The sequence below is a fragment of the Sceloporus undulatus genome, chromosome 1 (genome assembly GCF_019175285.1).
Source record: "Sceloporus undulatus isolate JIND9_A2432 ecotype Alabama chromosome 1, SceUnd_v1.1, whole genome shotgun sequence".
Lineage (NCBI taxonomy): Eukaryota > Metazoa > Chordata > Lepidosauria > Squamata > Phrynosomatidae > Sceloporus > Sceloporus undulatus.
Genome location: NC_056522.1, coordinates 366,779,463 through 366,801,674, shown reverse-complemented (window position 1 = coordinate 366,801,674; position 22,212 = coordinate 366,779,463). Strand labels below are relative to the sequence as shown.

At 42.8% G+C, this 22,212-nt stretch overlaps 1 protein-coding gene across 2 annotated transcripts in view; it reads left to right on the top strand.

Moving 5' to 3' along the window:
* Window positions 1–2,862: 2,862 nt before the first annotated feature.
* CEP170B (centrosomal protein 170B) overlaps window positions 2,863–22,212 on the top strand; it is a 129,806-nt gene continuing 110,456 nt past the window's right edge. For both annotated transcript variants that reach the window (XM_042479451.1, XM_042479440.1), the window contains exons 1-2: window positions 2,863–3,156; window positions 16,172–16,308. In XM_042479451.1, coding sequence (XP_042335385.1) covers window positions 16,204–16,308 — 105 coding nt within the window. In that variant the 5' untranslated portion in view covers window positions 2,863–3,156; window positions 16,172–16,203. The remainder of the gene's footprint in view (window positions 3,157–16,171; window positions 16,309–22,212) is intronic.

Below are 22,212 nucleotides of genomic sequence, written 5' to 3'. Positions count from 1 at the left end.
CTCCATGGTAGTTTTTCTCAAATTGTGGAATTCCCTTCCATGGAAGGTATTGTTCCTGTTTGCTCTCTTTTTGCCAGCAGAGACCCTTTTTAAAGCAGGGTTTTGTCTCTTAGTTGTGCCAGAAGGATCTTTTAATTGAGTGTCTTATGCTACTATTATTGTTGTTGTTGTTGTTTGCTGTGTTTCAATGTGTTTTAAAACTGTTTGTATTTTTAAACAGAAATTTTTAAAAATATATTTCCTTAAACATTTGTATCAAGTCGGTTTTAAGCTGCACTTTGTTTTAGTTTGCTGTAAGCCTCCTCAGATTCCATACCAGGAGAAAAGTGGTCATCAACTAAGTAAGGAAATACATTTGTGTTTTCAGGTTTTTGTCAGTTTGGGCCAAAATCTTGTTCAGTGCTGGCACAGCATAAATCTCTGCCAGTATACTTCTGCCAGTTCCTGCAATGTAACATCTCTGAGCTACAGCTTTGTGGCAAGTCAGTGGCAAGAGGCATGTGCTCCTGGGTATCAAATTGGTTGCAGTTGTACAGCCACGAAAAAGAAACAGTTCTTGCCTTTCCTGACCACCAGCAAGTTGCTCTGCTAGACCTCCACCTAGGACTACCCAGAGTCAAAGGAGACATGCTAAACAGAAATGGCAGCTACAGTGGTATCCATTGTGGTTTGGTTCCAGGACCAGCTGTGAATACTGAAATCCGTGCATGCTCAAGTCTATTATATACAATGGAGTAGTAAAATAGTGTCCCTTATATAAAATGCCAAATTAAGATTTGCTTTTGGGAATTTATATTATTTTTGAATATTTTCAAGCCATGGATGGTTTAATCCGTGGATAAAAAAGAGAGGGGTTGTCATTGCCATCCTCTGAGGCTGAGACAGTGTCTTACTTTTATCTTATAGGAGATGAAAATGGAGAGGAGCGTGAGGAGGAAAGCCAAGTCAGGCATGCCACCTTACCTCATTTGGAGGAAAGGCAAACAAACCAAGGAAGCAAGAAACTGTTTAATTCTATTTCAGTGTTGACTTTTGTTATGTTTTTAATTGATTTTTTAAAAATTGTAAGCCGCTTTGAGTTCCAACTTTGAAAAAGAAAAGCAGGATATAAATACATACAACAACAACAACCTTCCAACACCCCTGCTGCTTAACAGGTCCATTGTGATGTGCCTTTAAGTCGTTTCTGACTTATGGCAACCCTGTCACAGACAAATTGCTTCAGTGGAGGGTTCACCATTCTCATCCTCTGAGACAGTGTGACTCACCCTGGCAGGGTGACCAGGCATCCTCCTTTTCAGGACTTGTCCTTCATTTCCATTTTCTCTCCAGGAGGAATTCCAAAAAGTCCTCCATTTTGAAGAGGACTAAGCAGCTCAAATTGATTGTGATATAAGTGTTTTTAGATTTTTTTGGGTCATGGCCTCCATTTTCTTGGAAGGAGGCTGAGAGAGTGTGACTTGCCCAAAGTCACCTGGTGGGTTTTATGACTGGGATTCAAACCCTGGTGTCCAGAGTCACCTAGTGCGACCCTCAAACCATTGTGTCACGTTGGCTCACACAACAGCCAAGTCCACTAAGTAAACCCTTCACTCCATCTGTAGGCAGTTCTTTCTTTGGGCCAAGGGAAGCCCCCTTTTCTGCAGAGTGGTGTAACTAGGGGCACAAGGGGTATGGACCACACTAGGTGACATCCTAAGGAGAGGTGACAACACTGCTCCTCAAAACATCTGCATTTTGGTATATGCTGTAGCATTCACCTCTGTCCCTTTAAAATGCTGAAGAAATGATGTGAGTGGGGTGAAGGCCGGAGAGAGGAGAGGCCCCAGGTTTTCTTTTTTAAAAAATGAAATTTCAAATTTCAAAATTTTAAATTAAAAATAATTTAAAATGTGATGTTTTAAAAGGATTTTTAAAAAACATCTGCCAAAATGTGGAAGTTTGAGAAGCAGGGGTGTCACCCGCCTTAGAGTGTCACCTGGCGCAGTCTGCACCCTCCCTCCTGACGCCACTGCCTTGTCTTACTTTGGACTCAGGGCATCTGGTCACCCTGGTCTTCAGAGTCATCTATTTGTTGTTGCTGTTGTTGTGTGCACAGTGCATCCAAGTCATTTTTGACTTATAATCACTCTAATGTGGTGAACCTATCATGGAGGTTTACTTGGCAGGTTTCTTCAGAGGGCGTTTGCCAGGGCCATCCTCTGAGGCAGGGAGAGTGTGACTCGCCCAAGGTCACCCAGTGGGTTTCCATGACTGAAGCAAGATTTAAACCCTGGTCTCCAGAGTCACCTATTTGTTGTTGTTGTGTGCCAGCCACAGGTGCTGGCGAAACATCAGGAAGAAACTCTTCTAGAACATGGCCACAAAGGCTGAAAAACCCACAAAAAACTATGGATGCCGGCCATGAAAGCCTTTGACTCTCATGTTGACTTATGACAAATCTATCATGGAGGTTTACTTGGCAAGTTTCCTCAGGGTTTTTTTCTCCCCTGTGGCCATCTTCCTGCGAGCTGAGAGAGTGTGACCTGCCCATGGTCACTCAAAGGGCCAAGCCAGGATTCAAACCCTGGTCTCCTGAGTCAGCTCTTTGCTGTTGTTTTGTGCCTCCAAGTCACTTGTTTGTTGGGAGGTTTGCTCACTTACAAGAGCCACTTCTTTGTTGTTGCTGCTGTTGCCTCAGAGCCATTGCGCTCCAGGCTGGCTCCCAACCCCCCCAGTGCCCTTCTGGTCCTGTGGAGCAGCCCCTTCTTGGGCGGCCCCTCCCTCCTCCAAGGGGCGGGTCCTTCTTCTTCTTCTTCCCTCTTGGTCCCTCCTCCTCCAGGAGCCCAAGCCCTTCCTCCCAAGCCCCGGCCACAATGCAGCTCCTGCTGCTGTTCTTGCAGTTGGCCACCACTCGCTCTGCGCCGGGGAGTGCTTCACCCGCCGCCCGCCCAGCCGGCGTCACCTGCTGCCTGCCCTAACCTGGCCAAGGGCTTGGGCAGGGAAGGAGGAGGAAAGGGCCCAGGCAGGGAGCCGCCTCTTTGACGTCGGGATTGGGAACCTGCTGGGCCAGGAAGAGGAGGAGGGCTGGGAGCCATGGACTGGTGGTAGCCAAAGCAAAGCCCTCCTGAGCCCCCTTGGCTTGGCTGGGCTCCTCCACTGCCTCGGCAAGGCAAGGTAAGGGCGCCCTCCTTTCCTCCCTCCCTTTCCAACCTTCTGCCCATTCCCTCCAAGGCCCTCCATTTTGAGCAGAAGCAAGGACTGACATTGATGCCAATGGTGTTAAAGGTTTGGCTTGAGTACAGGCTTTCTGGGCTTTACGGTGCCTGGATCCTCCTTTTTCCGGACGCGTCCTCCATCCCCAAGAGGCCTTCCATTATGAATAGGATCCAAGACCCTTTATTGGAGTGTCTTTTTGTCTTTTATGTCCGGAATGGCCCTACATTTTCTTATCCCCCCCCCTCCTCTGGAATGCTCTGCATTTTGCCATTCCTACCCCCAAACGCTTGAAGCAAGAGTGTGTTTATGCTTTTTTTTAGGACACATGGGCACCTTGGAGAAAGGCTGGGGAGGGGGGCACAGGGACCAGGGCGAAGGGAAGGACCAACCACCACCGCCTCCACCGCCATCATCTTCACCTTCTTCTTCCAGTCCATCTTCTGCTGGTGCTTCCTTTTTCCTTTGGGGGGTCCCGGTCTACCTCTTCAGCTAGGCACAAGCTGATCCTCTCTCCTGGTGCCTCCTTCTGCTTTTGGCCTGTGGCCTTTCTCTTCAGGAGAAGGAGGACCATCAGATGGGGTGGTGATGCACCAGCCAGCTATTCTTGTGAGGGGAGATCCTGGGGGGAAAAGACTGCAGAGTAGAAGGAAGGTGTCTTCACCTTTTGGTGCAGGATCTGGGCTGCAGGGCCAGGCCACTGGTTTGGCATTCATTGGGTCGGGGGTCTAAGGTGGGGGAGAAACTGGTCAAGACCCATCCCCCAAAAAAGGTGTGTGTGGGGGGAAGAAGAGACATTGGGAAGGGAGGAGATGCAGTTATGGGGGATCTGGGGAAAAGGGAAAGGGAGAAATGAACAGGAAGGAGAGATGGTACTGCAACAACCAACATCCTTGGAGGCCAGGCCAGGTGAGATGGGCAAAGCAACAAAGAGGTACAGGATGAAGGAGGGAGGTATGCCGAGGATGGCCTAAACAGCCCTGGATTGGAGAGGAAGGCCTCATTGTAGTCAGATCTCTAGGGCTTGTTTCCATCTGCTGGCCCTCATCCTTTTTTTGCAGCTGGGATGCAGGTAGGGTGTGGGGCTGTTGTTTTTTGAGTGGGTGCAGGCAAAGCAGGTGAGCCCTGCATCTGGAGGGTGGCAACTGGAAGCCTGTCCTTTTATTTTGCCTTGTTGGGAGAGATGGAAATAAAATAAAAGGCTGGGGGGAAAGGGGGGGGAATAAAATTACGGAAGGCCGCAATGCGAGTGGTAATTTTGGCATGAATCCTTTTGGGGTAGAGCCTCAGAAGGGTGAACTGACTCTGGTGTAAACCCTGGACACATAGTCAGGAGTAGCCAAAGTACAATAACATCCCAAATCCACAAAACAAGGGATTCTTTTCTTCAGCACATCGTGCGTTCTGTGCATTTCAGCTGACCAAATAAAGGTATCCCTGTTTAGGGGATTTGGGATATTACCAGGAGAAAGGCAGGATATAAATAAATACAGTAATTATTATTATTATTGTTGTTGTATTTTGGTGTAAATCTTGTTCATTCAATAGAGCCACTCTAGTCAGAATTGCCAGGAATATTTGACTTCCCTCTTTTGCTTCCCTTTCCCTCTCCAGTCCCTCCCAGGCTCTGTGGCCCTTCTGTTGCCATCAAAATAACCATGACCTTTGCACCTGTGCAGTGCCCTCTTTTTGTGTTCTTCCAGGGTCTCCACCATGGCATTTGGTTCCTGTTCTGCTTCTCCACTTCTAAACAAAGAAAGCCGGTCTCTCTCACCAGTCTAGTCCTCTTTCTCCCAGAAGACTGAAGCCACTTCATTTCCCTCCCTCTCATTGCATCTCTCTTTCTCTCCTCTCCCCCTTTCCTTTGCCCACCTGCCAAATGCTTGCTGAAATAAAGCAAGGCAGCACGATCATGGCACCTTGGGTTTTTTTTTTTTTAATTGAGGGACGGTGGGGTAGCTTCTGGCTTTTCCCCACCCGTCTTGTCTCTTTGCCCAGGAGGGTGTGGACGGCTGGCTTTGTCATGATGGCAGAGCTGGGAGGCATTGCCTGGCTCAGCCAGTTGAACTGGCATCTGGTGGCTGCCAGCCACCCTGGGCAGCTCAGCCCTTAGCCATCCTTGAGCATGTTTTTGTTTGCCTGCTTCTCTATTGTGATGGTTTCCCCCCCTTCCCCAAATCATGTGCTTTCACTGAACAAATCCCACCTCTTTCGCCCTTCCCCTTCTCACCCATCTTTTCTTTTTTCCTCCTCTTTCTGTTCTTTTTCTCCCTCCACTTTTTTGTGTGTGAAGGCCTAGAACAAAAAATAGAATGCAAAAAGAAATCAGCTGGATTGTGGTGGCCTCCTTCCCTGGTGTCTGCCTGTGTGTTTGGCTTTCAAACTTCCCCTCCTTCTGGGGGAGATGGCTGTAATGAGCATTAGCTGTGGACGAGGGTTAAGAGAGCTGATTAAGATACAGCAGCCAAATGGCTGTAAAAGGAGAAAAAAGAATAAAATAAAAAGGAAGAAAAAGAAGCTGCAGGCTTCAATTACTGCTCCGACTTGTGTCTGCATTGTGCGCCAATAGGAGGTTGTATGGCATGTTTATTCCCTTTCTCCTAGCAACAGATGCCAACATGTCCATGCAGCATGGCTGCATGCATTTGAAGAGCAGGCCAGAAAAGAAAGGGCGGGTTTGGGGATGGAAGGCAAGGGAAAATCTAGTGTCAGAAGGAAGAAAGAATAAGGCCTGAGTTCAGTCATGGTTAGCATTGCCAGCGTGAAAACTGGAAAGGGCTCCTCTGCATTCTGTGTTTGTGTCCAGTCTATAGGCACCAGTCTTGACTTTGGAAGCTAAGCAAGGCCAGCCCTGGTTGGTACTTGGGTGGGAGGCCATTTCAATCCCAGGTGCCGTAGGCTATATTTCGGAGGAAGGAACTGGCAGAACCAGCTCTTGCTTAAGAAAAACCTTGTTTTTCGCCATAAGTTGACAGGATGACTCGAAGGCACATACAGACATGCAGAAAACTTTGTAAGACCTGAGCAGAGTTGTTGATTACAGTTGCTGTGGGTCCTGGCCTGGAGAAAATCCAGCATATAGATAAAGTAAGTAAATAAATAAAATAACAGGGTGACTTGCAGGTCTCCCATTCATAGGGCCACCATAAGTTGATTTGGCAACAATTAACAACCACAAGAGGGAATTTCAGCTGGTGTTGCTTGTCCTACTTGTCACACAAGCAACACCGGCTAAAATTCCTTCTACACAACCACTGTAGGTACTGTATAGGAGCCCTCTCCAGTTTTCACTCTGGCAAGCCTGGTCATACTTGGCTTTTATATAGTACTTCAGGAGCTTTTGAAGCTTTTCACATATCTTATTTATATAATCCTTACAACAGCCCTGTAAAGTGGCTCAGTATTTTCATACTATTTGCATGTTGGGTAAGGGAGAGAGAGATGGGCCAAGGCAAAAAGGGAATAGTACTTTCCTTAAGAACTTCTGGAGCTAAAGGAAACAATAATAATATAATAATAATAATAAAATTTTATTTATATGCCGCCCTTCCTACGATCAGGGCGGCTCACAACAAGTTAAAAACACATTAAAAACAGGCAACAATAAAAAGCCCCATAGCCCAGCCTCTTGGCCACGAAAGAGGAGGGAGGCCCACAGGATATTTATTCGGGGAATGCCTGCTGGAATAGGAAGGTTTTGAGATCCTTCCTATATTTTTGAAAAAGGGCTGCTACAAACAACGTTAGACAAAGGCATGATGAAGCCCTAAACTATGGGCTCATATAGACAGGCCAAAATAAAGTTGCTTTGGGTCACTTGGAGGTATGCTGTTTAAATGATGCATGTGTCCTAAGAGGCCAGAAGCTGTTCCAAAGCTGTGGCCCAGTCCTTAGGACTGCAGTGTGGCTTTGGCAGGGCTTCTGGCCTCTTAGGATGCATGCATCATTTAAATAGCATATCTCCAAAGTGACTAGAAGCAGCTTTATTTTGGCCTGTCTGTACAGGCTCTATGTCATGTTTAATAGGTGCTGGAACATTATGAAAAAACTTAATGATGTAGAACCTGAAATTTAGGAATGTTTTTGTTTTTGTATTCAGAGGCATCTCATAATCTGAGGCCTTCCGTTATGGTTGACTACTTGTGGCCTGCTAGCTGTTACTGGACTTCATATCCCAGCAGCCTTAGCCAACAGAGCCATTGGTGGTGGTGGTGGTGGTGGTGGTGAGGTTCACGGGAACTGCAAACCAACAATGTCTGCCATAAGTTATAATTTACTTACTTTGACTGGCATCTTTTTGGTTAAGTCCCAACTGGAGTAGACCCATTCAATCAATTATTGAATGGTGAGTCAATACATCTGTAAATCCCATGGATCAACAGGTCTACTTTTGTCAGGACTAACAAGTTTTAGGTCCTTGTGAGTAAATCCAGTACCACCTACATCTTTTCTTTCCCCTTTATCTCTATAACATCTAGCACAGTTTCCCCTAGAATGGAGCTTCCCATCATGTGCCATCCAACTTGGTCAGTGGCCTTCTAGCTGGTGCATGATGGGAATGAAAGCCAACACAGATGGAGGGTATAATCTGGAGAAGACAGATGTGGGAGAATATACTTCCTTATAAAGTCTCGTAGTTCTGTACCCACTCTGTGGAAGTAGACCAAATCTATAAAAGCACATGCTATAATTTCTTTAGCAAAGACAGTCTCAAAGGTGCTGAAGATCCCTTTGCATACTGATTTTCTAGACTACCATGGCTATGTCTCTGAATTCTAACTTGCCAGTAGTTGTCAGTAGAGCTGGAAAACTGAAATACTTTTTCATGGGATTATAGGTAAATTCTGCTGGACCTTATGTAAGATTTTCATGTAGTCTAGCTTCTTATTAAGTTCACAGTTGATTTGAATCAGTGGCTTCTTGGTGTAGCACAACTGTAAATCAGTTGTACTCAATAACAGTTACACTGTTTTGATATGACTTTTAACTGTCTTGGCTGTTTTACGGGCTGGAATCCTGTGGGTGACTTATATTACCTCTTGTTATTGTTAGCTGCCTTCTAGTCGACCTTGACTCATGGCAACCTTGTGTATGAGAAATCTCCAGGTCCTCCTATCCTCCACTGCTCTGCTTAGGTCTTGTAGATTCAGGCCCATGACCTCCCTAATGAAGTCTAGCCATCTTGCATGCACTCTTCCTCTCCTTCTATTGTCTTCTACCTGTCCTAGCATTATTGTCTTTTATAGCAAGTCATGCCTTCTCATGATGTGGCTGAAGTATGACAGCCTCAGTTTGATCATCTTGGTTTCCAGGGAGATAGCATGCTTGATCTGTTCAAACACTCATTTGTTTATCTTTTTGGCCGTCCATGATATCCTCAGCACTCATCTCCAAGACCACATCTCAAATGAGTTGATTTTCTTTTTATCTGCTTTCTTCACTGTCCATCTCTCACCAGGTTATGGGGAATACAATTGATTGGATGAATCTAACTTTAGTGCTTCACTGCATATCTTTACTCTTTAGGATCTTGTCTACTTCTTTCATTGCTGCCCTTCCCATTCTGCATCTTCTTCTTATTTCTTGACTGCAGTCTCCTTTCTGATCAATGTTTGATCCAAGGTACAGGAAATCATTAACTGTTTCAATTTCCTTATTGTCTAGTTTGAATTTATGTAGATCTTCTACAGTTATTATTTTTGTTTTCTTTATGTTCAGTAACAAGACTGCCTTTGCACTTTTTTCATTGACCTTCCTTAGTAATAGTTTCAAGTCCATGATGTTTTCTTCTAGTAATATGGTGTAATCTGCATATTTTAGATAGTTGATGTTCCTTCCTCCTCTTTTTATTCCTCCTCCTGAGTCTAAACCTACTCTTTGCATATTTTTTGTATGCAAGTTGAGCAAGTAGGGTAATAAAATGCAACCTTGCCTGACTGCCAATTGGGAACCATTCTGTTTATCCATATTTTGTTCTAACAGTTGCCTCTTGTCCTAAGTACAGATTTCTCATCAGGACTGTCAAAGGTAGTGGCACTCCTGTGTCTTTAAGAGTGTTCTATAACTTTACTTTGTCTGTGCAGTAAAATGCTTGACTATAATTTATAAAGCACATGCTGATTTTCTTTTGGAATTCCTTGGTGCCTTCCATTAACCATGATATGTTTGTTATGTAGTCTCTGGTGCCACTGCCTTTCCTGAATCCTACTGGCACCTCTGGAATTTCTCTCTCTATATATTATTGGAGTTTGTGTTGCAGAATTCTTAAGCATAATTAATACGATGATCCTATAGTTGCTGCAGTCTTTGTGTCTCCTTTTTTGTGGATGGGGATAAATATTGAACATTTCCAGTCTGTGGGCCACAGTTTTGTTTTCCATATTCGTTGGCATATTTTACTTAACACTGAAGTTGATACTATTTGTGTGCTTTCTATTAGTTCATTTATGCTCCTTACATGTCTGTAAGTTACTTTTACCATGTTGTAATGGCAGTGGACAGATGGTAGCAAAAGCTTTGACTCTCCTGTTGTTCCAGAACCCAGCACCTCCTTTCCTCAGCTACCATGCTGCTGTTATCAATGATTCTAAAACTTCCACTTTTCCCTTCAGGTAGATATTTGTGGTTTCATGGGGACATTAGTGTTCTCTGTTAAAGAGCTGTGCTGATGTCGTTTAGGGGAGTGAACTAGAACTCTGTTGCAGAGAATTATAAGGCTCTTAGAATCATAGAGTTGGAAGAGACCGAAAGGGCCATCCAGTCCAATCCCTGCCATGCAGGAATTCACAATCAAAGAATCCCCAACAGATGGCCATCCAGCCTCTGTTTAAAGACCTCCAAGGAAGGAGAAGCCATTACAACCCAAGGGAATGTGTTCCATTGTGGAACAGCTCTTACTGTCAGGAAGTTCCTCCTAATGTTGAGGTGGAATCTCTTTTCCCGCAGTTTGCATCCATTGCTCCAGGTCCTAGTCTCTGGAGCAGCAGAAAATAAGCTTGCTTCCTCCTCAATATGATATCCCTTCAGATATTTAAACAGGACTATCATATCACCTCTTAACCTTCTCTTCTCCAGGCTAAAGATCCCCAGCTCCCTAAGTCGTTCCTCATAGGGCATGGTTTCCAGACCCTTCACCATTTTGGTTGCCCTCCTTTGGATACGCTCCAGTTTCTCAAGATCCTTTTTAAATTGTGGAGCCTAGAACTAGACACAGTATTCCAGGTGGGGTCTGACCAAAGCAGAATACAGTGGTACTATTACTTCCCTTGATCTAGACACTATGCTTCTATTGATGCTGCCTAAAATTGCATTGGTCTTTTTAGCTGCTGCATGGCACTGTTGACTTTTATGAAACTCCAGATCCCAGGATTCTGTAGGATGGAGCCATGGTTGTTAAAGCCATATCAAACATGTCATGTAGTTGTACTCTCAGATGTAAGGCCCATGGATTTCAATAGGACTTCTGTGTAAGTGTGTTTAGGATTGTAGCACTCACTTCTGTACAACACATACTGACATTTAAACAACAACAACAATAATTTCTTCCCACCTCTGCCCATGGATCAAAGTGGGGAGTAACAACAATTAACAGACAACATCAGTTAAAAAGACATTAGTTAAAACACACATCATTTTAAAAGGGCAAACAAGGTGGACACATTTAAAATTCATCATTAAAAATTCACAATTTAAAAATCATCAGGATAAACCTGCCAAATGAGACTGGTCTTTAATGCTCTTTTAAATTCAGACAGTGTACTCAGCTGACAAATCTCTTCCAGCAGGTCATTCCACAGTCTAGGAGTGGCCACAGAAAAAGTTATCTTGCTGACCGTCACCAACTAGTCCTGGTTATCCACAGATTCAAGCATCCACAGCTTGAAAATAATAATAATAATAATAATAATAATAATAATAATAATAATAATAATAATATAAACATTCCAAAAAGCAAACCTTGAGTTTGCCATTTTATATAAGGGACACCATTTTATTAGACCATCCATGGATTTTGGTATCCATGGAGGGTTCTGGAACCAAACCCCAGTGGATACCAAGGACCTACTGTATTATGCTCACTCCTGGATGTCCCAGTAATCAATCTGGCTGCCATGTTTTCAACCATCTGAAGTTTCTGAACTTGCTACAGTGCACCACAATTCATCTCATGGTGCTAACTTCTTTCAGTTCTGTATCCATTTGCCTGGCTGCTCAGAGGTGGTAGCTAAATGTAACATGTATCCCGGCTCGGCCATGGTAACCTGCTGGGGAACCTTGCACCAGTCACACACACTCAGCCTCAGAGGATGGCCATGGCAGACCCTCTCTGAAGAAACCTGCCAAGAAAACCCCATGAAAGGTTTGTCTTAGGGTCACCATGAGTCGGAAATGACTTGAAGGCACACAACAATAACAGCTAAGTGTGGAGAGGGAATAAGAGCATTGCTTTCTCAAATAGATATTCTGAGCTTGTGCTGGTGATGTGTTTTCAAGTCATTTCCAACTTATGGCGACCCTAAGGCGAATCTATCATGGGGTTTTCTTGGCACCTTTCTTCAGAGGGGATTTGCCATTGCCATCCTCAGCAATGTCGTATCCTATCCTATCCCCATGAAAATGTTCTTCAGTTCTCAAATATCTACCTATGCAGAGTAGAATTCTGAAAATTGTTCATAGCTAGGGCTTCTAAGTTTGTTGTGTTCCTGTTCACCTTTGTTCTCATGCCCCTTTTCTTTTGATGGCTCAACTATATTTCTAAAAGCTCAGCTGAAGTTTTAAGTGACTGCAATGCTAGACATTTTTGGACTGAAGGAAAATTTCATTGGGGGAAGTTCTTGTTGGAGAAGGCAATGTCCACTAACTCTGTCCCTCTCCCTTATACCTATACTTTTGCAGCATATAAACAAGTTCCACCTAGTAAGCAGGTATAATACCTCTTTGGCTATTTGCTTTGTTTTCATGTGCTGTGTTTGTAGCAGAGGTAATAGAAGTTCATTTCTATGGAAACACCATCCTTTCTTTTGTGCCATTTGAACTTGGGTCTGAGTAGTGTTTGTGATTCAGATACCTCTTTACAGGTTTATGAAGTTATCTTTGTTTGTGAGTTACCACTGTCTTAAAACCCCCCCAATAAAATGGAAAAGCTGGGTTATTCCAAATTCAGCATGTTTTAGAAAATTTGTGCAGTCTCATAACATAGACAGAGATGATATAGTTGGCCCTCCATATCTGTAGATTCAAGCATCCATGGCTTGAAAATGCTTAAAATATTTATAAATCCCCAAGGGCAAACCTTGATTTTTCCAGTTTATATAAGGTACACCATTTTACTATGCCATTGTATTTCACAGGATTCCACAGTATGAAACCATGACAGTGAAAGTGGCATCAAAGTATTATAGATCTGCAGTGTGGAAGGGCCCCTTATTTTATTGTTGGTTGCTGTTGTTGTGTGACTTGAAGTAGTTCTGACTTATGATGACCCTGAGGCCTATCATAGGTTTTCTTGGCAAGATTTGTTCAGAGAAAGTTTCCCCTGAGGCTGAGAGCATGTGACTATCCATGTTTACTATCCAATCCTTCATTCATAAAATAAAATAAAACTTTTATTTATATCCCGCTTATTTGTAAGAAACAATCAAAGCGGCTTCCAACAATTAAAATAATATCCAACAAGAACATTTCTGGAGACCAGGGCTCAATTCCAGCTCAACCATTAAACCCATTGGGTGACTTTGGGCAAGTCACATGCTCTCAGCCTCAGGGGAAGGAGATGGCAAAGGTCTTAAGAACACATCTTTTCATGAAAATCTCATGATCGGATCACCTTAGGGTTGTAATAAGCCAGAAATGACTTGAAGGCACACAACAAAACAACAACCACAGCAACTGGACAAAAATGTCTAGCCTCTTCATGGATAGTTTACACATGCAAAAGTAGCTAAGAGGATGCCAGACTACATTTTGTATTTACAACAGCTTTGAGGGTAGATTACAGTAAGAAAGGGATGTGGAAATTTTTGGCCTATACCTGTTATCAAACCCTCCCAATATTAGCTAACAGTAAGGGATTGTTGGAGGTGTAGTCCAAAATATGTAGAAGGAAAAAAAGGTTTCCTAACCCTGGGTTAAGAGATAAGTAACCAGCACAACTCATCTAATGAGAGTCACAACTTGAAAATCTCCCTGGCATTTGTCAAGTGTTCTTACAACAGGTATGTTGTAGAGAGCAGGTGGAGAGAGTAGTAATCACTCAGTTTCTCTATGTTATGCTGTAGCCAAAAGCAACGGAGCAACTAAAAGCATTACCAGCCTTCCATGTTCTAGTTAGGGCCAGAATACCTGAAGGACTGCCATACGAACGTACCCATATTCTGAAATCATCTTTGCAATCCTTTCACAACAGAGGCTCTACTGTTAGCAAGACAGAGTCTTTTCTGTAGCAACACCCTGGGTTTGGAAACTGAGGGCCCATACAGACAGGCCAAAATAAAGCTGCTTCCGGTCACTTTGGAGGTATGCTGTTTAAATGATGCATGCATCCTAAGAGGCCAGAAGCTGTGACAAAGCTGTGACCCTGTCCTTAGGACTGCAGTGTGGCTTTGGCGTGGCTTCTGGCCTTTTAGAACGCATACATCATTTAAACAGCATACTTCCAATGTGACCGGAAGCAGCTTTATTTTGGCCTGTCTATATGGGCCCTGAATTACCTTTTGGGGGTTGAGACTAGCTCCATCCCTGTTTAGCTGCAAAGTAAAAAAAATATTATTTTCCCACTTGGGTTTTAGTGTATGCCTGATGATTTTAAATGGTTCCTTTTGATTTTCTGGCTTCAGTTTTGTTTTTTGTTATTTGATGTTTAATTAGTTTGGAAAAAACTTGTTTGGAGACAGAAAAGCATGGTGAAATGCTTTCATAAATAAATATTAGAGTGTGATGGATCCTCAAGTGTAACACTGACAGATACCAGGAAAGGAGTCCTTTTTGATCTTATCTCAGATTGCTTTTGTCCAGACTAGCCTGTTATGACTAGTACTGTATGACTAGATTTACCTGTATCTGTGAATGCAATGACAATGTGTGTATGTCCATTCTACACAGAGTGCCATTGCATCTCCCTCTCCTATAAGGAATCATTTACTTTTGTGCTGGACTTCTTGTGTGCTTTGTACTGAATGGAAAGTCACAGAATTTTGAAAGATCGGTTTGATCAAGAGACACTGCTTTTTAGACTGAGTGGTCTATTTGACAGCTGAATTTTTGGGGTTCATAGCATGTTCCAGGTATGATTTCTAGACAGAAAACTCAAGCAGGTTCCTGTCCATTTAATAGTTGTGCAAAAGAGGGAATTTCAGCGGGTGTTGGTTGTTACCTGGTTTTGTGATGAACAACACCTGCTGAATTCACTCTCCTGCGCCCTGCAGTCTACAGTCTGGCAGTCCTAGTTCCAGGCCTTGTTTCTAGTGAGCTTTAGCTCACATTAAGCTTTGCATATCATGCAAATGGAAATTACATAGGCAGCTATACTTTCTGCTCCCCTTTTATATACACTTGATGAACTTATCAACTGAGGGGGCTGTTAATGCTGTAGGAGAGAAGGTTCCAAGTTCAGTTCCAAGATGTTTGGTATTTCCAATTGGGTATGGGAAGGACTTCTTGGCTTTTGAAAGTCCTGAAGAGTCACTGCTAGATAGTGTTGCTCAGAGGTGGGTAAATGGAATGGTTCTGGGGGCCAGTTTTCTGCTCTGGGATCCTTTATGAGCTGACAAAACCCACAAATTTGGGTTCATATTCAAAGAAATAGTACTGTTAGTCTGTAGCATCTTGTAGCATGTTAAATAGTAGAGAGTAAATGAGTGAGAGGTTTGTAGCATAGGTTTTTGTAGACCCTACTGCATCTGATGAAGTAAACAGAGGTCCAAAACACACTGCAGAAATAATCTAGTTTGAGTATTCTTGAACTGCTCTGGCTCAATGCTAGGGAATTGTAAAAAGACCTGAAGAAAAGAATCGACAACTGGATACAGTATCTGAGTTTAAAACATCATTGAAGACCAGTCTCTTCCAGCAAACCTGTCCCGATGGTTTTTAAATCATGAATTTTTAAATCATGAATTGATTGTTTTAATATATATGCTTTTAAACTAATGTTATGCTTTTTAACTGTTGTAGATGTGTTTTTAACTATATTATGTGTCTATTTGCAAAGGGATCTTGTAGCACCTGTAAGACTAACTGAAAGATAGAAGTTGGTAGCATGAACTTTCGTAGACTTGAGCCTACCTCAGATGCATGTGTTGGAGTGGAACAAGAGATGAGGTGACAAGGCAAGGATAAGGACATTGGAGGACAAGGCAAGGATGTTGCCTAAAGCCCAAGTTTGTAGATAACCATATGAATGAGTATTGGGATGCAGTGTGGGAACCAAAAAGCAGGTGCGATGAACTGGCCATAAGAGTCCCCATGAGGCTGGAGGGTTAGCTAGTGTTAGAATGTGTTTAGCATGCCAGGAAACCATTTATAACACATAACATATAGCCTTGTCCCCCAGTGATCATTGTTAAAACTGAATTTGTTACCTCATCTCCACACCCACAAAGTTTTGCATTTCTATGGACATTTTCACACAAAGATGGCTATATATGTCTGTCCCACTCCACCACATACATCTGAGGAATTAGGCTCAAGTCTACAAAAGCTCATGCTAGCAACGTGTCTCTTTCAGTTAGTTTCAAATCATAGAATCATAGAATCATAGAATCGTAGAGTTAGAAGAGACCACAAGGGCCATACAGTCCAATCCCCTGACATACAGGAACTCTCAATCAAAGCATCCCTGACAGATGGCCATCCAGCCTCTATTTAAAGAGCTCCAAGAATGGAGATTGCACCACTTTTCGAGGGAGTTTGTTTTAATTCAGTTTAATTTTGGTTTTGTTTACTAGCTCATTGGGATTTTTCTCTTTCTCTTATTTAGGATGGTAAAAAGTTGAAGTGCCAAACGCCAAAATGAGTGTGACGTCATGGTTCCTGGTGAGCAGTGCAGGCATTCGCCACCGGCTCCCTCGGGAGATGATATTTGTTGGCAGGGAGGACTGTGAACTGATGCTCCAGGTAACTATCCCTGTCTTGATCAAAGCAACACAATGTATTTCCATTCTGAGCAAGAGCAAGGGTTCAGATGAATAATAACATAAGGATTAAACAAGCAACAGCAACAGTACCTCAAATACCTTGAAGATCTGTGATTTCGTTGGCAAGGGTTGTTCCTCCATTGGTACAGATTGCAGCTATTTCATGCAGAGTTGCTGTGGCCAACTTGTTACCTGCTGGCCATCCTGTTGCTCAGTCTTCCTATGCTTTGCTAAACTGGTCCTTGGACAAGAGCTATACAGCCCATTTCTGGGATTGTACTCAAAATCTTATCAGATATCATTGAATTTGCTAGAGCTTCTGCTCTGTTGCCATATCCTTGAGAAACCAGAGTCACTGCCGCACCATGAAGTGGTGATGGAATAGTATGAGAAAGACGAATACCAATAATGTACTGTACAATACACTGTTGTATAGTATATTGCTGGAGAAGAGTTCTAGAGATAGCATGGAATGCCCAAAAGACAAATAAAAAGTACCTAGTGCAAATCAGGCCTGAACTCACATTGGAAACCAGGATGACTAGACGGAAGCTGTTGTATGTTGGACATACCATGAAATATGGGAAAGACTCACTGGGAAAGATGATAAAGTGAAAGGCAGTCAGAAAATAATAATAATAATATTTATTTATTTGTATCCCACCCCTCCCTGTATTGGATCGAGGCAGGTAACAACAAACAAAAGAACAATAAAAATGCTACACAGCAAGTCACAAGTAAAAACATAGCAAAAACATCCTAAAACTCCCTCCCACCCTAAAATAACGTTAAAACAACAATTCCCAATAAAATGCTTCCAATAAAATCAATCAGAAAAGAGGAAGACAGGTGGATTGACTCACAAAGAAGCTGTGTCCTTGAGTTTGTAACACCTGAGCAGTGTTGTTAATGACCAATGGTTCTTAGAGGTCTTTCATAATAGGGTCACCATGGTGCGTTACAGACGGGCCTAAGAGGTGCTGTCCTCGCGCCGCGATTACACGCGAGGGGCGGCGCTTCCAGACGCGCCTTGCTCCTCGCGCGTAGCCGATACGTCAAGATAGCGGCGCCCTATACAGATGGGCGCCACCATCTTGACGTAGCGGACGCTCTGCGTCTGCACGTCCAAACCCAGAAGAGATGTCGCGAGTGCGCGCTAAGTTGACTTGATGGCAAATAACAGCAATATAATAACAATGCTACTATTATTAATTTAATGATAACACTCATGCTTGTCAAGCCCTCAGCAGTCGAACCTCTGGTTTAAAGGGTGAGGCCTGTTCTGTGCACACTGCACTCCACCAGAAAAATCCATTACGCAGGCTCGAAGGATACATCCAACGTCATTAACACACTTGTAGAAAGCATGGATGAATTTTTCCTGAATCTTCGTTCGCGACGTAAAGCCAAGAAGAATATCATCATTATTAGCAGCAGCTATATGGTAGAGCCTGTGTTTTGTATGCGGAATGTTCCAGGTTCAAGCCCTGGTATCTCCAGGTAAGGCTTGAAGGGAATCCTGCCTAAAACCCAGGAGATTTGCTGCTAGACAGTGTTGAAGATGCTAGGCTAGATGAACCAAAAGCCCCAACTTAATATAAAGTAGTTCTCTCTTTTTCTGGTAACACTTAGGCCAAGATCCTGCAATACCCAGCATAGCATGAGAGTTATGCAGATGGAACTCTGTTGCATCTTCCTACCCCTGGATTCAGAATTTTTCTGAAATAGCCTGCCTGAATGGCTGTTCCATGATTGGTGGAGAGCATGGAGGGATTGCAGACGCTTCTGGCTATGTCTCATAGCCAGACATAGGCTGATAGTTTATTTTGAAAAAGATCTGCTAGGGTACTCTAAGCAAATAGTGTAATCATTTTGCACTTGCTTATAGGGACACAGCCAGATACTTTTCTGATCTCCAATAGTTTTCACTAGTCACAAAATGGCCATTGAGGGACTATTCAGGGTTTCCCCATCCCCCTTTACAAAACAACTGCAAAGTGGAGATTGCATTATAATTTTATATTTACCAGCTTTAAGGTGTGGATGACGCACTTTAAGGTGTGGGTGAGGTGAAACAAGATGGATTCATAAACTGTGGTTTGAAGCTGACTTATTTCAACTCATCATAGGCACGTTACAGACTGCCTAAAAGCGGCGGTCTGCCGACGCTGCTGGTTGCTCCGCGAGGGAACCGCAGTGGCCAAACCGTGTGGCTCCCTCATGGAGCAAAAAGAAGCCCCAAAATAGCGCTTCTTTTCGTGGCATGCTAATGACACCGCAAGGCGCCAATGGCACATTCACAATGTCATTAGCGCTGTGTGACGTCCAGACACTATGCGACGTCAAGATGGCGGGGCCGTATGGACAGGCGCCGCCATTTTGTACGGACCCAGTACGTACTAGGGTTAGGGGCGTCAGGAAGTGACGCATTGTTTCACTTTAGAAGACACAGCAAGCTGTTGATTTAAAATGGAAGCAAACACTTTCCAATTCCTCTTCACAACTCTGCCAGAAAAGGAGATGAGCTGCAAGCCCGAGGGTTATTGAAACTTGCTTTCATATTGCTAAAGTATGGTTTAAGATTGCATCTGAAACAGCTCGCAGTGTCTTTCTGGGTCCTGTTGTTCCCAGCTACTGGGCTACCACAGTAGTCAGCTAATTAAAAATTGTTGTTGTAAGAATAAAAGATGTGTCAGACAAAAGATGAATTCTCTGGAAGAAGGGCAGTGTAAAATAGGTTCAATAATATTGTAAATTAGTACAGAAATAGATTTTAGCACTTGTTTATTTTACATTATTGCCACTGTTCTGCTCAGGGAAGCATACCTCACAGTTTTCTTTTTAAAACTTTTGGCATGGATATTCACTGTTTTTTATTGCATGTCCTGTATATAACCCCTTTTCATTTTGATTTCCTGCATTAATCTGGATCAGTTGCTTTGGATAGTACAGGGCAGGAGAAGATGGTAGCCTATAAGCATGGAAATTTGAATCTATTTTGATAGTTTGGGGGAGAAGCTTAATCACTGCAGAAACCTTCTGTGCTTCCTTCATGGCTTAGAAATACTTAAAATACTTGTGAGGATTAAGGAAGAGTTCGTGCTGAAATTCAGTTTGCAGTTTGGTATTTGGTGGAAAAAGTAGATTATATTTGCACCTTATTTTGGAGGTTGAGGCTGGATGCTTGGAGCCTGTTGTGGGCTAAATCCTGCCATCCTTTTGTTTGCCAGAAATTCAGTGGGGCGTCTGCTTTGAGTGCTGTATTTAGGTTTGGAAATGCTCCCAGACTTGTGGAGTTCACACATGTCCAATCAATGCTCCAGGCATTCTAGTTAATGCCAGAATATCCAGCATTAGTCATAGGTGCTACTGCCAAAGAGGAATTTTATGGAAGGGATTAAAAATTCCCCCACAAATGTCTTTGGGTTGTTTAGGATGCAGGCAGAAAGCCTCACTGAACACAGTGGGATTGATTTCTGAATACATGTCTTTTTTTAGCAAACTGGTTAATGTAGCATTATGATGATCAAAATATGTGTTGACACCAGAGTTTGGGAATATCACTTTTTGTTTTGAATTACAGCATCCAGAATCCCCAATCCAACAATTGTATTGGTACTGGCACAGGGATTGTGGGAGTTGTAGTCTAAAAAAGAGATTACCCCAATCTGTGACTAGGAGAAATGAGTATGCTGTGAGAGGAACTGAAGTAAGCTGCTGGTGCTAACCATTTAATGCAAAGCTGCTTGATGGATGAGTTGCTAGTTTCTGCTTTTGTTTTGCACTGGTGCCCTGGTTTCTACATTGCCTTAATGGGCATTTGGATTCTAGATTTGTCAACTGCCTTATAGACAGGAAGAATGCAAATAATTTAATATATACTCACTCCGAACCATGCCAAAACTGGCAAGGCGTAGTTGGCTTAAGTTTCAGACTCATCATGGCTGGTGGGTTTTTGAGAGCCGTACTACACATGACTCCACTTAACTCTGTGGAATTTCCTAAGTTAATTAAGTATTGCATGGAATTAGTAGTCATAGTGGCAAGTGCCCAATTGTGCCAAATCTTGCCCTCCCCAGCCATTATGAAGTATATAAGTTTAAAAGATATGTCTGTTCAGGCCTTTCAAAACTAGTTGGTGTAGTGTCTCATGACTGACAAATTGTTGTACCACATTTTCTCAAATGTGGGGCACAACAGACAACCACAAAGCAGCACAAAGTAGATTTGTCTCACTTTCCTATCACAGTGATGACTTCTTGGGGTGCCCAAAGGCAATGTTTACTTGTCACAGATGGCTAAGCATACAGCTAATGAACAGGCTGCAGACACAGAACAGGCTATCCAAAGTAGGCATGAGTAATTGTACTTGACTGTCTGTTCAACATATGTAATCCACCAAATGTGTTTGCTGAACCGAAAGGTGTATTTACACTGCACACTATGTCATGGCTCCTTGGAATTTTGGGATTTGTATTTTCTCTTCTTATAGAATTCTAGTACTCTAGCCAACGATAGTTTGTTCAGGGTTCTCAACCTTTGGTCCTCCAGATATTTGGACCAATTCCATAGAAGTACCAGCCTGTATGGCCAATGCTTAAGAAATCAGGGAGTTGAAATTCCCAAGCATCTGAGGAGTCAGGGTTTGAGATCTACTTCACTAGAGCTGTGTGGCAGAGAATTTGAAGTCCTACACCAAACTACAAATCCCAGGATTCCATAGGATGGAACCACAATGACAGTTAAAATCAAACAGCTCCTGTGTAATGTCTGTATATTCTGAATGGTATGAGATTTGGGGACAGGTAAGAAGAATAACTTCTTTTTACAATACAGAGTTAAACTGTAGAATTTCCTACAGCGAGAAATAGTGATAGCTACCAGCTTGGATGGGGACTGGGCAAATTCTTGGAGGGTGGGGCTATTGATTATATGTCAAGATGGCAAGGTTTCCTCAAGAATTGGAGACAATTATATATCAGTCATTGAAAAGCATGAGCAGGAAGAAGATACCTATGGTTGAGAGCCAACATGGTGTAGTGGTTTGAGTATTGGTACAGGACTCTCGAGACAGGTTTGAATCTCTGCTTGACCATGGAAATATATTGAGTGACCTTGAGCAAGTCACACACTCATTCCCAAAGGAAGGCAATGGCAAGCCCCCTCCAAACAAAACTTGCCAAGAAAACTCCATGCTAGGTGGTCACCATAAATTGACCACCGCAACAAATTCCCGGACATCACCAGATTCCATCTCATTTTGGAAGCTAAGCAGGTCTGTTTGTAAATGAAAGGGAGATCCCCAGCAAATACCAGATATGATAGGCTGTATTTAGATGAAGGCAGTGGCAAACCACCTCTGAGTATACCCTGCCTAAGAAAAAACTGAATATCATGGGGTCTCTTCGCATAATAAACATCTCATTGACCCCTTCGGGTCTCTGTAAGTGGAAGCCAACTAGATGGTAGTTAACAACAACAATAACAACAACAGAAGAGACTATCAGCTGGTCTTCAGCCAAGCCAGATTGCTTTTATTTTTTTGAAATTACATTTTAAATAGGTTTTAAATTGTTTTCGCTTGTGTTTTAAATAGATGTGTTTTTCTTTTTCTTTTTTAAAAAAAAAAACATTTCTATTAATATGTTTTTAAAGCCATAATTTGTTTTAATGATTGTAAGCTACTTTGGGTCCTATATTGGGAGAAAGGCTGGAATTTAAATAAATGCAATAAATAAAAAAGTACCTATTTATTTATTGGATTTATATCCCACTTTTCTCCCAGAATTGAAAACCTCCTGCCCCCAACTAGATTAATTGTAAAAGAAAAACCCATTCCCTTCTTCTGTCTGCTCCTGGTCCTGGCAGTTATGGGCTTTTATGG